We start from the raw sequence: 16,666 nt of genomic DNA, 5'->3' as shown, positions 1-16,666 counted from the left end.
AGATGACCATGGGTATATCTTACAGGGTACCCCTCACCACACGCCCACACACCCACACGCACTTATCTGCCCATAAACACACTTACCAGCATTCACCTGCACTCACACATTGACTAACACTCCACTCACACAAGAATTTCCCAAATGCAAACTAGTTGCCATTCATGTCCACATTTCACACAACAGCACAGAGACAGAAAGGCTGGCCAAGATAGCCACCACCAGTTTTTGATTGAAGCATAATAATCATAAATGTTTAGAAGATATCCTCAAATGATAATGGTCAGAACTATCACGTTAAAACAGCAGCAGAAACAAACAGGAAAAATCAATCCTAAGTATCACGGTAGTTATAGAAACATGTTCAGGAGTTAAGCATCGGTGAATGATGCCAAATCATTCAAGCAGTCATTACTTACAGGAGTTGAAAGCCCTTTTGCAGTACACGTTCTGAAATAACAAAAACCTTGCATAGCAGACACTAAATATTTTGTATGTAGAAAAATAGAGAGAATTTCTTCTAAAATCCAACTCGACAGCACAGTGAATAAAATTTGGACTATGGCAATACATTGTTATTTTCCTTCTGCTGACAGATGATCAGTGTATACTGCACATGCCCTCTTGTTGTTTGAGGGCATGTGCAGCTCTTGTTGCAACTCTTGTTGTTTAGAAAGCTGCCAAATCTATAAATGTCCTTGTTTTAGGAATGTCAGGACTGGTGAGAAACTGGTTTTCCAAAACTGGCGCCCATCTCCAGCGGTCACAGGCCAAGAAGCAGGTCACTCCCTGGACAGGTCAGTTTGGGGTGAGTGTTTTCACAAAGAGAATATCTTTTGTTGGAAAAATAATGGAATAGTCTTTTCTTGAATTTGTGGTTTTGTACAGTTTAAATTAAACAAAATTTAAAACAATTGTACAACTTAACAAGGCCATCATTATTCATACGGTTTTTCATTTTTGGATACAGTTTCATCCAAAAATGAAAAACTTCTATTTCATCACTTCTATGTGCTTCTGTTGGCATCATGTATCAAAAATAAGGAATAGCACGGTTTGAAAGAAAGAAACCTTCTATTTTTCTGTTAGCAGTCTACTTCTGTGTTTTACTTAATTATTAAAATGTTTACCTGCTTCTTTCCCTTTCATATGTACTTATGGCGTCAAGTATTTATGTTTTTCTTAACACAAGTCTAGTGATGCCTGCATTCTATATGAGGTCCAGTTAACTGAAAGTAGAAAATGCCCATAAGGAACTGTTGCTTGTGTGTATGATCAACCTCATTCACTAACATAAGCTTAAACAATTTCAAAGTTCCAGCCTTCTTACAAAACATCTTAATATTTTAAAACTTTACTTCTACTCTAGTTTGTCCGACACGTTTTAGGGATGAAGTCGTTTTCTGAGGGTGAATGTATTACAGGAAGTGAACACTGAACACTGATGTTAGATGTTGGTGGTTCTATAAACTCTGGTCCAAGCCAATGGACTTCCCACATCCCCTAACTAGATCTATGTGTTCATGTATTTATGAAATAGATTCAAACCCAGTTCACTGATTTCATTAAAATCTCTGTATGGATCTGACTTTTTCTTGCATATTTTGAATACTGTGTCAAAGCCTCCTAGTTTATAATTTGATGAGACTGATAGAAATGAAGGTTGGTCTACATGTCTGTTCAGAAAGTCCATTATATTCTGGTTATACAAAAAAGGTGCTTCATGATGGATTAACTCTATGGTAGGCTATAAATCTGTATGTGTGTGTGTGTGTGTGCGTGTGTGTGTGTGTGCGTGTGTGTGTGTGTGCGTGCGTGTGTGTGTCTGGTGTGTGTGTGTGTAAGAGAGACAGAGAGAGAGAGAGAGATAGAGAGAGAGAAAGTGGTGAGTGATCATTTCTAATTTACTCTTTAGTCCCACTACTCCTTGGTCTGGTCTTTGCTCTGTTTCTTCATTTTCATTCTCCGGTTCTGGAACCAAATCTTAACCTGCCTCTCTGTCAGGTTCAGTGCACGGGCCACCTCATGCCTCCGGTCTCTCGTGAGATACATGTTGAACAAAAATTCTTTTTCAAGCTCTAGGGTCTGGTATTTAGTGTATGGACACCTCTTCTTCCTGGAGGAGCGTGCGTGAAGCCAGTTGGCTGATGGGTCATCTGTAGGAACACAGTGAGAAGAAACAAAGGAATGTGACAATGTATGTGAAAATGGAGTGGGGGAGAAAGGGGTATATCTGCTACATCTAGTGTCAGAGAACACAAAACCAAATGTTAACATGTTGGATAAATGAGAGATTACAGTCTGACTTCATCACTCATGATTTCATCATTGCAAGTAATAGCTGAAGCCAAAAAAAATGAGCTGTGAAGCTATCCAATTACTGAACTATAAGACCATAAAAAACCTCTCCCATCAAGAGTTTTGTATGCTCTTGATGGAAGTCAGGTGTTTGCTTCAACATTCAAAACACACAATTCTGATATTCACCACATAAAAATGTCACAGAGTAGAAGGAAAAGATTGTGGTTCAACAGATAAATAGATGTTATGACTAAAAATATTTCAAAATCAAAAAGATTATTTCCCTCGATGATTACAAGCACACAAAAACACACACACACACACACGCACACGCACCCACACACACACACACACACACGCACACGAACACACACACACGCACACCCACACACCCACACCCACACCCACACACACACACACACAAGGAAGATGAATTACAGTTCTGTAAAGCTTTCATTATCATTCTTCTCTTCTGGGACTTTGAAGATCATGTTACGGAAGACACTGCATTACCTCTGATTGTTCCTTTAGGAAGCAGAAAAATTTCTCTCGCAGAAGATATTTGAATAGATGATGATAATGTTTGGTTTTTATTAAATGGTACAGTTTTCACATGTTTGCCTTGATAAAACCTAACAGAAACAACTAAAAACAGCAGTTAAATCCTAACAGAATAAAAATAGCTTTTTTTTTTTTCATTATTTTAGTTATGAGAAAATAAAGGTTACGTTTGCCTTTTAAATTAAATGAAACAACATGAGACTTATGTAGCGCTTTTCAACCCTCATAAAAGTATAGCATATTTGAAAACCCTCAAAGGATTCTCAAAGATGCTATACAATAAAATAAAAATGTATTTTATGTAATTTAGTTCTCTTGCGTCTTCTTGGAACCTCTAAAGCACCGAGACATTAAAAAACAAAAGTGAATGTAGATCATGTGTTGCTTTGTGGTAAACATGGATGTGACATACTAAATCACATTGTGTGGTACATAATTAGGGCCTTTGAATTGAATATTCCTATTTTTGAAAGGGGAGAAAACCAACACTTACTTTCTTTCTCAACATTATTTTCCCTCACGATGTGGCCTGCCTTGTTTTTCACAACAAACTATGAAATCCTCATCCTCGGTATTTTTATTGCTTTCAGATCGATGCAATTAGTCAGAGGCCAACATGTGTCTTTCACATATTGGCATTCTTTAGGGCTTGGAAATGTCTGTTCTCCTGTAAAGAAATGTTTACTATGAAACATTTCACCTAGTGAATTCTGAAAGAACCCTTAAGATTACCTCTGAATTTATAGATGGTGAAAAGTATTAATACATTTGTAAATGCAGATTACTATATCTTACTTGATGTCTAAAGAGAAAAAAAAAATCTTTTCATTATGGGACAGGACAATTCTTATTGATTTTGGGGGAAATGCAAAAGCTTTGACTGTAATCGTTGCAGTGTGAAAGCACAAAAACTTAAGAACATGAGAAGAAAATTATTTGTTTTCTGAATAGCAACTACAGCTTAATCTTTGTTTTGACTTGATGGGTCATCAATTTTTATACAATATTCATCAGACTTTCATCAATCAGTAAATTGCTTTACTGAGCAATTTATTGACTCAGTAAAGCTTAAAGCTAAATTATTTCTCTGTGTGGAAGAGTTTTGGATCTTCAGTGATCAAGTAATACTACTACTACTACTACTACTACTATAACTACTATTACTACTACTAATACCAATAATAATAATAGATGATTTTTTTTCATGTGCATTTCATCTTAAGCAATGTTTTTACTTTAATAGACTAGTGTGCCAAATAAGGAGGAGAGCCATGTTTTATATTTTAAATTTTAAAATTAGATAAACAGTGGAACTTGATATATATATATAATGCAGTGTTTAAACAGGACAATTAGACCAACATAGTGCTGCAGCATCAGACCCATTTGGATCAGAATGATTGGTGCCATATTCTCTGTTCTTCCTGTAACCAACAGCTTCTATCATTGAACATGTCCTCAATACCCTCTGGAATCCATTTTCTCCAGCATGTTCAGAATGTCCAATGTGGCCAGAGAGCAAAAGATCGATTACATTTCAGAGCAAAATATAATTTTTGCAAAAGAGACAAGTATGTATATGGGTATTGGTGGAGATTGGGTGGGGGTTGTGCAGTACTTCTAGCAAGCTGTAAAGTGGGTCCTTTGCATGCCTTGGTGTATTATCACCTTGAGAGTCATTCATTACTATTGGAGCAAGGCCACGACCATGGTTGTCACCAAAGATGACAAATGGGGGTGGAGGAGAGTGAAAGGTGTGCTTGTGTGAGTCTGAGAATGTGTGTCTATGTGTTTGAGTTGTATCTGTACCATTCGACCCGTACATCAGCCAGGTAATGTGTGGTTTGTCCACATAGAAGAGAAGATGGATATTCATGTGCAGTGATGAATAATGCTGCTGCGTGATAGTTACCTACCACTGACTAGGTAACCATGTGATGTGGGGCCTCATTGATATTTACAAGGAAACAGAAAAACAACTCAGGCCATTTTCTTCTGCTTTTGCAATTTTCTTTTAATAGTTCCAGTAATTGACCTCTCTTTTATCCCAAAGGCACAGTGTTACATCTCAAAGTCGTATTTTATTTTCCTGTCCCTGTGCTCCATCTCTAACCTTCACCAACAGTAACATGCCAATTAATGGGGTTGTTCATCCAGCGTTAACATAATTCACTTTGGGGTAATAACTGTTTGAGTTTACCCAGCAGCAGCACAAGGACTGAAGTGTGATTTGGCAGTTTATTCTGGGTGGCTGCCCAGCTCCCATAACGCAAAGAAACTTCTGTAGCTGGAAAGAGACTTTATTTAACATTTTGTGACAACCATCCTGTTGTCAACATTTATTATGCATAAAATATTTCACTCCTATACTTACTAAAAAGTGAATAAGACATGCATTCAAAGAGTCCAAGTTAAAAGTTTACTGTCTGTCACGCTGTCTTCTTCAGACTCTTGTCGTCAAATTAGAGATTGTGGCCCTGGAATCTTTCCTCTGCTGAAACCAAATATTTTAGAAGCAGGAAGTTTTGCGGTGTTGCTGTTGAGTCTAAGTTGAGTCGATATGCTGAAATAAAGACTTTGCATATCTACAACTTTCCAAATACTTGACATAAATAAAATCCATTTTTCATTCCTTTTTAAGGTTGTTTAATTATTTTTGGTTTTTTTCTGTAACATGATCATTTAAAACATTGATTTTGACCACATAAGTTTACACAATGTTGGGCGGAAATTAAATTAAATGTCTTAAGTATGTTTTTTTTTTATATACATTACTGTTTAGAGATCGTTCTTATTGCAACAATGTGATGTTACTGTTTTCTCAGGACTCCAGACATCAGAAATGAAAACTATTTCAGTCTCTAAAGCCTACTGTACTTTTCTGCGACATCATCTGAAACTAGATTATAATCTTTTCCTAAATGTTCAACATGAACAAAGCAACTACCAACCATGATCCCAATAAGACACCACAATGTATTCAGCATTCTCTGTCAATGTCTCAGTACTTTTTTTTGTCAGACCGATTACACCAGCTTTTAATGCCAGAACAGCAAGACCTTCACAATTATAAAACAATGTCCTGATATTCATATCATTCTGGTCACATTTTTAAAGTTTGTTGTTCTATTGAATAAATTCTAAAGAAATCGTCTACACATTAATATGTTATTTTTTATTTCAACTGAAATGAATTAGACTGATGACGTCTGTATCTTTACAATGAGGTTCTCGGTGCTTACCGGAAAACAAATCTAACTGCAGAACGCAAGATTTAATAAAACATAAAAATAAAAAATACGCTTACGCTTTGAAATAGCAGACAGATAGTTTCCTCCTTTACCAATGTAGACAGATAAACCTTCCCAATCAGCAGTTCGGTCTGGATCGGGGCTAAAGTCTAATAATTCATCCTGCAGCCTGCTGGGCTCCATCCAACCCTGAACGGCCTCACTGCTTTGATGTATCGCTCGCTAACGTGCTGTAATAGTGGCTGCATTTGGCTGTAGGTGTGTGTGCGTGTGTATGTGTGTGTGTGGGGGTGGGGGGAGGGGGGTGTGTATGCATGTGTGTGTACCTGCGTTAGCAGTGCTTTGATAAATTGTGCTCAGTTTTTATTTCAGCTTCTGAAAAAGCCTCTGTTCAGACAGAGTTCTGTTCTAGTAGAAAGCGCAGCATGTTCTGCCCCGATGGAGAGAACAAGACCGAGGTGTCCACGTCCAGAGAAAACGCTTAAAATAAATGATGAAATATTGGGAACGATTTTGAACTGAAATAACATCAATATTCGACGATAATTACAGGATTGTGTGTAGTAAGTGTTCGTGAAAACGCAGACACGAACTATACAGCAGAGAACTGTACTAAATTAAGAGTCGCTTAATTCATCTCAAGCTAATTATTATCTTCCTTTAGCTATAGTCAAAATTTGCGGCTAAAAAAAAATCTCAATCATCACCCTAACTATTTTCCAGTTGACATCGGTGTATTATCGGGACAAATGCAGTTATTCTGCCCGCGGTTCCAGGATCCTTCACGATCCGTTAAGGTGTTTTATTAAACATTAAGAAAACCTAACAGTGTCACATCTGGAAAAGAAATCAAACATCAGACAGGATTGTTAAAAATGACGATATGAAGGTGTACAGTCAAACTGGTTGTAAATCGAGCCAATGAAATGTAAAAGCAGAAATAGAGGCTGACTGGAGAACAAATCTTAACATTAAAACAAGCATCCCTACTTTAAAAGCGCCACAAAATTCTGGATTCCGGTAATGTTAAAATCAGTCAAACAAAGTGTCTGTGCTTGGCTTGTATTTTTGCTAGCTGGGTATCTGTTTCTGTTTTCTCTTTTGGCTTGTTTGTCTCTGGGAGATGCAGTAAGTAAGATACTCTGATAATAGATGGAGCAAAACAGAATGTCTGTTACACGGACAAATACTCACAATAATATAGAATTGTGAGCATTTTTAAAGAACTCACTCTATCTTTATTCCCAGCAGTCTGTCGGTGTTTGTAATACTTTAAATGTTGTCTGCTGTCTAATCTTAACGCTCCCTGTAGACTCTGATGAGAGTAGAAGATCAGTCTGCTCAACTTTTGAGGGAAAACGGTGATAAAATGAATGCAAAACATGTTTTAGTATTTTTGAAAGAGGAATCAATTGTTACGCAAATATACTTAGGTTTTCAGAGATTCTTAGATGGATTTTAAATGTTAATAAATTCATCTAAGATTGAACGCATTAAAACTAAATTCATTTATATAAATACTCGCATGTACATAAAGGTGGAGGGTGGGAACACTTCCCGGCCCTTTGTTCTTGTTTTATGGCGGCATTAAAGTATTTACTGTCTCCCATGCAGTTCTCCCTCGCATCATTTCCTGCTTTCATTACTTACTTTGATCCGCGCTGTCCTTGTCTTTGCTCCCTTCACAGACATCCTTACTTTCTTCAAATCCTGATCCCTGTATGGAAGTCGGATGGAGGTTCAGCTCGCGTCCCGCCGTGGAAATCGATTCTAGAATGTATGTGGTAGTCTCGTGTTGTCCGCTGATTTTGACGGGAAGCTCCCCGCCTTGATGGCTAAGCTGGGGTTCCAGTTTGACCTGCCCCGTTTGGCTCTGGCCCGGGAAAGACTCGGAGTCTCGCGGAGCGCAGTCCAGCCATGAGCGAATGTATCTCGTGTCCGCGGCGCCTGCGGCGACATGCTGGCCCGGGATGTAGGGATGGTAGACTGCAGGGAGACCACTAGTTCCGTGGTGCGGGCTGAAGGGGCCCCAGGGTGAAGAAAAGACCGGACCTTTGGGCTGGAAGCTGCAGGATGGATATGGCTCGGCATGAGCGTGCTCGGAGAGCGCGGCTCCATCGGTGGCAGCGGAGGTGGAAACGGGAAACTGGACGCTGGAGAAGCGAGGCGCGCCTGAGAGTTCGTCGCTATCATGACTTATGATGGAGTCCACGTAATAGTTGCTCAATGTCCCAGAAATGGACATTCTTGGACATTATCTAGAATACGCGGCACGTTTACTTCATGCAGAACAAAAGCAGAGACATTAAGATAATTTTGCCACTCTCTTATTTCCCACTCCCTTCTGCAGATTACTTTCAAAGCTCTCTTTCTCGCTCTCTCTCTCTCTCTCTCTCTCTCTTTCTCTCTCTCTTTTTCTCTCTCTCTCTTTCTATCAGCCCTTCCCCCTCCCCATCACCAACTTGCCCAGTGTAGGGAAACAAAGTGCTACAGCCTACCCATCGTAAATGTTGGCGGGTTAGTCGGGTCTGTGCAGCTGATTGGCCGGACCTTTACCCTGAGCCTGAAAAAGCGCCGCTGCAGCAAAAAAAAAAAAAAAAAAAAAAAGAAGGTACCCCCACTCGACCCCCACCCCCAAAAAGAAAGAAAAAAAAACAGTAGACGTAGCTCCTTCCGCTCTCTTTGTCCTCCATCCTTTCACTTCTTTGTATTTCAGTGTTTACAGGCAAAAAATAATAATAAAAAAAGATGCTTGTCAACACTGCACTATAATTTCTACTGAATAACTAGAAATTGCATTCCAGTCGATAGTATGTCTGTGCAAACTACATTAAAACTATGAGGGTCAACTAAATGCTCATTTTTGTAGTTTTTTGTTGTTGTTGTTGTTGTTGTTGTTGTTGTTGTTGTTTTGTTTTTATTTATTTTTTTAATTTTACGATGACTCAAACGCAACCTTTCGGTCACGCAGCACGCGCATTCCAGAATGTATAATATAACCAAGAGAGCAGTCAGTGCTGCCGTACTGCGGTCAAGCATTTACCTCTTAAATCAGCTCTGTGTTTGGTGGGTATGCACTTAAATCACTATTACACTAACTCACTAGTCCTAATTCATGTTGCGAGAAAAGACAAGTTAACTGAAAAAAATCCCACCGGAGCTTCTGCCATTATTTACTCGCCTCCTGAACTTAGCTTGTAGTTTTTCCTTGTAAGCTCTTCAGCTGCATGACACTATTTTTATTGGCAAATTAAGGTTTGGTAATTATCTCTATTAAACCAGGTCCCTCTTGACTTTAAAGGGCAAACTATTTCAGCTACTTTTTGAGGCCCATTTAAAGCTACAATAAAACCTCCAAGGTGATCGTTTCTGTTTTATAGGCCACGGCTCGTGGTCGCGCGCACTGGAAGAATCAGCCTTCAAGCCGCGCTGGTCCGCTGCGCCTCGGCTGGGAAAGGGAAGCTGGCAGGAGGAAAGAGACGAAGCTGCTGGCTGCGAGAAAGAGGAACATTGGACTCTGATGATCTGCGACGTGATCCATGTTTGAGGGTAAGCATAATGACGAAATGTGAGAGCGGACTGGAGGGGGGGCTGGAGGGGCCAGGACAAAAACAAAAACAACTGACGTCATCCGTATGGTAAGTCAAAGCTTTTGATTGTGATTTAGCAGAAATGTAGTTCTGGACTCCAGCTGATAATAACTATTAAATCCCATCTGTATGGTAACACGCTAACTTTGTTATTTAAGTTGCATCAAGATAAACTAAGGCGGTACTGCAGCGCAGCAGTTCTGTCAAAGAAATAATAACAAACTTAAAACTGTGGCTTCAGTCATATAATGTTTTGTAATTTAATTTGAATCTGACTTTTTCAATGCATTGGAATAAATTGGACTGATCTGAGTGTGTTTGGACAGAGAATCGTTTCTGTCCATCTGCATGTAAATTGTTTTGTGAATCAACTTGAGAACAGCTCGGTTCGGAAATGATGAAATCTGCATTGAACTAAGCTGTACTAAATTAAGTTAAACTCTGTTCAATTAAATTTATTTTCCTATATTTGTTCTGAAATTTTTATGACTGGAACAGATTCAGAAAAAAAAAAATTCTGACATTAACCGTTTTCCCTCAAAGCGAAATGTTTTTGTGACCAAATCAGAAGCGTTAGTTCCAGGAAGGTTTGAAGCGATTCGCGATTTCAAATGATGTCCTACTCAAAGTTACACTGATGAAATAAATGCATAAACAGACTAAACTCAGCGTACTTCCTTTTATTTTCGATTGTTCGTTTAATAACTTTGTCCAGTTAAAGAGCCTCTTAAACATGCTTTCTTTATGACTTGTGTCGTTATTGCTGAATCCTGCTTTGCCTTGCAGTCACAGTTAGTATCTTTTCAGTCAAAATGTCCTCTCAGACCGCAGGCTGAGGGAATTTCCAATTTTCACAGGGCCTCCACCCTGTGGGTTTACAGTCATCCAGACAGCGCGTTAATTGAGAACAGCGGAGTGCAAAGAGCTTTAAAATGTTATCTGTCGAGCATAGTTTCAGTACAGAGCTGCAGTGGGGTTAGAGTGGATATTTGGGAGAAGCAGACCCCCTCCGCGCATATTTTCCCAATTACTTAATCTGCTATTACATGATAATGTGAGTTTCATTAAAAAGCCAACGTGGTGAGAACTTATTTCGTTATTACATCTGGATTTGATGACACATTCAGAAAGCAATGTTTTCAACAGGAAGGTAAAGCATTTTCTCGTCAGTTCTTGCACCGCTTGACGCTAATTAATCGGCTCTTGTAGCGAACTTTCCCGAAGACACGAATCAAGTTTGCAGTGGTTCAGCACACTCGATGCCATCACTTTAAAGCGCCTGAAAATTGAAAGAAAATTTCTTATTAAAAGAAAAGGGTTTTACATCTGCGCCTGAAGACATTACTAGATCATTTTTCAAGCTTCATTAAAGTATTTACAGAAAAATAAATTACCATGAAATCTTTTGTCTTTTAAATCTGCCTCTCCACAGAGTTTATATTTCATCCGTCTTCTTAGCAATTAACTTACTGATAATTTCTAAGATATTCTGAGAAATGTGTTTGATTACGTGCAGAACCTTTTTCTGTGTTATTGATATAGCGAAGAATTTCTATGTCGTGCTAAATTTGGCCTACAGTGGGCATATTTATTTTCGAAATAAATAGAAAAGCACCGCAGTCATCTTAATTTAAAACAAAAAGTGACTGGACTCAGCCAATTTCAAGTATACAAATAAATAAAAATAATAATGAATAATAATAAAAACAACAACAATAATAATAATGATAGCATTATTATTATTATTATTATTATTATTATTATTATTATTATTATTATTATTATTATTATTATTATTATTATTATTATTATTATTATTATTATTATTATTATTATTATTATTATTATTATTATTATTATTATAATACAATAACAATCAATTCTATATTTCAGGAAAATTAACTTTGTTCTCACATTCATTTACAAATAAATGTTAATCTGCAAAAAATAATACTTTTTTATAAAATCTCCTCGGAAACTTTGGTAAGAAACAATATTTTTCCAATAATTTAAAACGAACAGAAATTGATTTTACAGATAAGTGATGATAACACCATAAGTTTTTCAATACACAAAAAAATTGACACACACCATTTTAATTGTTCCAAAGTTGTTTGTTAGAATATTTTTTGTTTGTTTATCTTACGGATCACCATCACTACAATCTGGACTAACATCAGGACATTGCAAAAATATATTCTTATGTCCATCCATCCATTTTCTGAACACCCTTCGTCCCTAATGGGGTCGGGAGGGTTGCTGGTGTCTATCTCCAGCTGCGTCCCGGGCGAGAGGCGGGGTACAACCTGGACAGGTCGCCAGTCTGTCGCAGGGCAACACAGAGACATACAAGACAAACAACACACTCACACACACACTCACACCTAGGGAGAATTTAGAGAAACCATTTAACCTAACAGTCATGTTTTTGGACTGTGGGAGGAAACCGGAGAACCCGGAGAGAACCCACACATGCACAGGGAGAACATGCAAACTCCATGCAGAAAGACCCCCGGCCGGGAGTCGAACCCAAGACCTTCTTGCTGCAAGGCAACAGCTCTACCAACTGTGCCACTGTACAGCCCTATATTCTTATGTTTTGTTTTTAGCTTTTTTTTTTAATCAATCATTTTTTAAATTTATTTTCCCCTTTCAACCATAATAATTCACTAGATAAAATACCCAGCTCACAATAAACTATGAAAAACGTCAGTGATCAAAACACAGTAATGGAAACTGTTTCAAAACATTAACTGGAAAGAAAATGATCCAATCCAAATTTACATTTTTCTGTCCATCCATTCATTTACCCACCACGAGAACAGGTCTGTTTAAATACAGCTGCTACATGTTAAGGGCCGCGTCCCACATCGCTCGCTCTCTCTGTTTATTGTGGGGAGAATATCTACATTCTCTTATTGTCTAAAAATCTGAGTATTCCCATCTGACTAGAGTTCATTTTAACCAACTATACAAAAGGTTATGATGAAACAAAAGACAATAGATGGATGCTTTGCTGTTATAACCACCTGGTCTGTTCTCATAATAGATAAAGGCATGCGGGTGTATCAGTACTGGGAAAACTGAAACAAGCAGAAAAGATAAAAGCATGTTAATATTTGTTTTCAGCAAATATGATCAAATATGAATTTGAAGCGGTTGTCCACCATAAGAGATTTACCAAATGTTAGTTTTAGGACAACAGAAAGTTTCATCTGTTAATTCCTTTGTCTGTTCTTCATAACCAGCCTTTGATTGCCCATCAGATTGTGTTCACAAGTAAAAAACAAGTACTGGTCTAGTACAGCCAAAAAGGATGTCAAAAATGCTATTTTTGAAAGAAAAAAAATATTTCATACACCTTTGTCAGTATAAAGTTACATATCTGTTATTTTGGGTACTTAGTGTCATTTTTTTATTTGAAAACAAATTTGCTCAATGTGCTTTTTGGTAATTTATAACAAATGTTTTGCATGTTAGAGAGAAATGTGCATGGGAACAGTGAAACATTTTGCCAGCAAAACTATTGTGACGTAGACATTTTTTATAACGTTCTCAGTCTGATAATACAACTGAGAATGTTGTTTCAGTTGTTTAGACTGAAACAAGTGAATCAAACAAACATCAACATCAAACATCTAGTCTGATGTTTGTTAAATCAAACATCAGACAAGAGAGTAAAAAGCCATATGTGTGTTACTGGTGCTTTTCTGTGCATCATGCTCTGCTTTATCATGTTATGTGAAGGATGGAGGAGGTGGTGCCGTTTCCCCAGGCTTCTCAGCTTGCAATATAAGGTTTATGCCTCTGGAAAGTTTCCTTTTTTTCTTCTGTTGTTTTTTTATTAATGATTCCCAGTAGTACATTGAGATCATAGCTGCTTCTAACACATTGGCCTCTGCAGAACTGATTCCATTCAGGGCAAGGCGGAGTGGGAAGTCAGGTGAAAAACTTGCTGACTGAGAAGTTGGATTTCAAATAAAACATGTACCTCTCTCCTATTTCTTGAAAACTCTTAGGAATTCTGGACATATTTCTAAGCATGCAAGAACCTTGCTGGAAGCATATTTCACCTACACATCAAAAATAATAAACATTATTATTGGTTCTTATTATTTATTTAAAAGTGTCTGAATGTTTACTTTAGTAGGGTGATTAAAGTAATGACTACTTTGTCTTTTATGTACTTTCAGATGACTACTGCCTAGCAAGATGGAAATACTGCGTGGCTGAGGAAGTGTTACATCTAAACAGAGACACAAGCAGAGGTCATGGAGGGTAGAGCTAAAAGAAAAAGTAAGTTTATGCATGGCAGTAATTACATTGTTAGCTGTAAAGAAAGGGAGTTCTTCATGGGTTTCTTAAATTGGATGTTTTTGTGTTACTTCAGTGTGATCTCTGGCTTTATGACAGTATTACAAAACACTTTGAAAAACATGACAATCAAGTCTTAAGGCACAAAACTTCCTTTTATTATATAAATCATGCTGAAGTTTATGCAGATTTTTTAAATGACATATTTATTTGTCACAGATAAGCTCAGATCTGGTCACATTCTTGGTGAGGAAGAGGAAAAGCCATAAAATTTCACACAACCTTTGTCATCTACAGAAACTGAACCTCCAACCCCTAATCTAACTTGGATAAGAGGCTCAAATGACAACATGTTACACACAAGACAAGGACACTTGGAATGTGTCTATCATTATATGTATAATTTGATTCTTTGATTACCGGTACATAATTACATAATTAATTAAATATTTAATTCAAATAAATAATTAATTAATTAAAAATAAATTATTCAAATAACAGAGTTATCTGAATTCAAATAATTTATTTCAAATGATCTGAATTCAATGAATCCATCCACCGATGGATGGATTAATAAAGGTTTAGGATTATGTTATTTTACTGAGTTTTAATTGTTTTTGTAGATTGTAGTTTATAGTGTAATATCTTCAGAACCTTAGAGGAGGTCAAATGCAGAGTCTTGAATGGAGGACGCTGACCAATTTACAGCCACTGATTCTGCTGAAGAGATGGACTCGCCAGATGAGTTCGTCCTTCCAGCCTTCACAAGTGTAGAATTAGAAACCCAGAACCAAAAACTGGAGTCAGGAGCTCTTTGGAAAGAATGGAGCAGAAGGGGAAGAGAAGTCTTTTTTCTCACAAGTGCTTGGCAACTGGGATATTTAGTCAGTCTAAGCTTATGTATCTTTCAACCTAAAATTATGTAAATTGTTGTATATTATTCGATTGCTAGATTGAATCTTGTATAGTTTTCCCTATGAAGATTTAATTTCATAAAACAATGAATTTTTTTTAGGATAGACACTTCTTAACTAAAGAAAATATATTTTGTTTGGCTCCACAGTAGTGCAGTTGGTTGCACTGTTGCTTTGCATCAAGAAGGTCATGACTTACATTGATGGATCTCTCTAAATTCTCCTTAGGTGTGTGCATGCTTGATTATGTCTCTGTCTCTCTTTTGCCCTGCAGTGGACCTGTCCAGGATGTGTCCTGCTTCTCGCCCATTGACCGCTGGAGACCAGTACACCTCGCACTCCCACTAGTCATAAGCATGTAAGACGGATGGATTGATATATTGTGTATATCAACCTGAAAGAATCAGGGGTCAAATTCTAAAATCTAGCCTGTGGTGGGAGATAAGCTGAAACATTCCAAGGGTCCACAGGACACCTGCTGTGACACATGACTGTAGCAATGAGGAAGAATCAAGATTGTGATCTAATTTCCCAGAGGTCTTAGAGAAATATGAATCCTTGACCTTAAATAAAACAAATCATGCGTGAAGCATCTGACAAACTGGGGAAACATTGACAGTGTTGAAGAGAGTGAGACACCATTAGAATCACCAGATATTGCCCCAAATGCATTGAGGTGTTGTATGTATCCTAGCAACAAAATATGAAAAATATTGTCAAATATCTGTCCAATTACACATTATTCAAAACATAAAGTTATCAAAAAATGAACAAATATAAATAAATAAAAAAATAATCAGTTTTATTATGGACCTCTCATTTTCTGCTCAAGCGTCTTGTAGAATCACAGGTTGTAGCAGAGCGGAGGAAGGACACAAGAGGTGGAAATTGTGGTCCACTTGCGAGGTGTGCAGAGTCCCTGACATACTTCATCCGAACTGCTGAAATTGGTTCTCCCCAGGTGGACCTTGGAATCCTTGGAATCCTCTCGCCAGGTGGGGAGGCTGGACTCTTTTCATCATCACAGAAGAGGGGAGGCCTCCTCGGCAGGCTGTAGAGGGCGGGCAGTTGGGGTTGTAGCCTGACCCCTCATCCCAAGAAACCTGACCTTAACAGGAACATGTGACCACATGTAAACATGTTTTCACATGTGAAGAGTCACATGTGACAACATGTTGTCACATGTTCCTGTGAAGGTCAGGTATGTTGGAACGAGGGGGCCGGCTGCAAACCCAGCTGCCCACCCACCAAGATGAACAGTGAAGATGTTTGTAATATTTTGTAACATTCATCTGAACATTCATCTTGACTAAAATATATAACTGATGAATGTTTAATACTCCTGGATTTAATTATAATGTTGCTGTATTCAAAGGCTGTCTTCAGAAAAGTGTGGGGGAAAAAGTGTGGGTCTCTTTTGAATTGTCTCAACATCCACAACATTTAATCAAGTTCAATGTATAAATCTTAATATGCAAAATACTTGAACTTATCAATACTTATCAACACATCAAGCATATTGTTATACATTTCCATTAAACATTTGGTTTTCAAAATTTTCCCTGAATTGGTACTTCTGTTCTGATTTGAAGTGCTACCAGGTCAATCCTGAGTTTCTCCATCATAGACAAATATGTGAACTATTAGATCAACCAATGATCAACCACTTTTCTAAAATTGTAAAGGTATGTCAATGACTCATCACCCGGAGAAGAGTGTAGTCTACAACCATAGC

The 16,666-nt window shown here is 37.7% G+C and overlaps 1 protein-coding gene and 1 long non-coding RNA gene across 2 annotated transcripts; one reads left to right on the top strand and one right to left on the bottom strand.

The window, feature by feature from the left end:
• Nucleotides 1-1,002: 1,002 nt before the first annotated feature.
• LOC122821264 (homeobox protein Hox-B9a-like) lies at nt 1,003-8,441 on the bottom strand. Its single transcript, XM_044099032.1, has 2 exons — nt 7,764-8,441; nt 1,003-2,156 (listed from the first exon to the last, which is right to left on the bottom strand). Exons 1-2 carry the CDS (start codon nt 8,356-8,358, stop codon nt 1,921-1,923), a joined length of 831 nt encoding a protein of 276 aa, XP_043954967.1. The 5' UTR covers nt 8,359-8,441; the 3' UTR covers nt 1,003-1,920.
• On the top strand, nt 7,780-15,329 carry LOC122821265. Its single transcript, XR_006368985.1, has 4 exons — nt 7,780-7,890; nt 9,494-9,662; nt 13,897-13,999; nt 15,206-15,329. It is a non-coding gene; the product is annotated as an uncharacterized LOC122821265 (long non-coding RNA).
• Nucleotides 15,330-16,666: the final 1,337 nt, after the last annotated feature.

This window comes from Gambusia affinis, linkage group LG19, assembly GCF_019740435.1.
Source record: "Gambusia affinis linkage group LG19, SWU_Gaff_1.0, whole genome shotgun sequence".
In the NCBI taxonomy this organism is placed as follows: domain Eukaryota; kingdom Metazoa; phylum Chordata; class Actinopteri; order Cyprinodontiformes; family Poeciliidae; genus Gambusia; species Gambusia affinis.
The sequence above is the reverse complement of the archived record's forward strand: the minus strand, read 5'-3'. Positions and strand labels throughout refer to the sequence as shown.

Excerpts from the sequence above, each read along its gene's own strand:
- LOC122821264 (XM_044099032.1), bottom strand. The coding sequence starts at position 8,358 with ATGTCCATTTCTGGGACATTGAGCAACTATTACGTGGACTCCATCATA. Across the intron at positions 2,157-7,763 it reads CAAGGACAGCGCGGATCAAA|ATGACCCATCAGCCAACTGG; the intron begins GTAAGTAATGAA and ends GTGTTCCTACAG.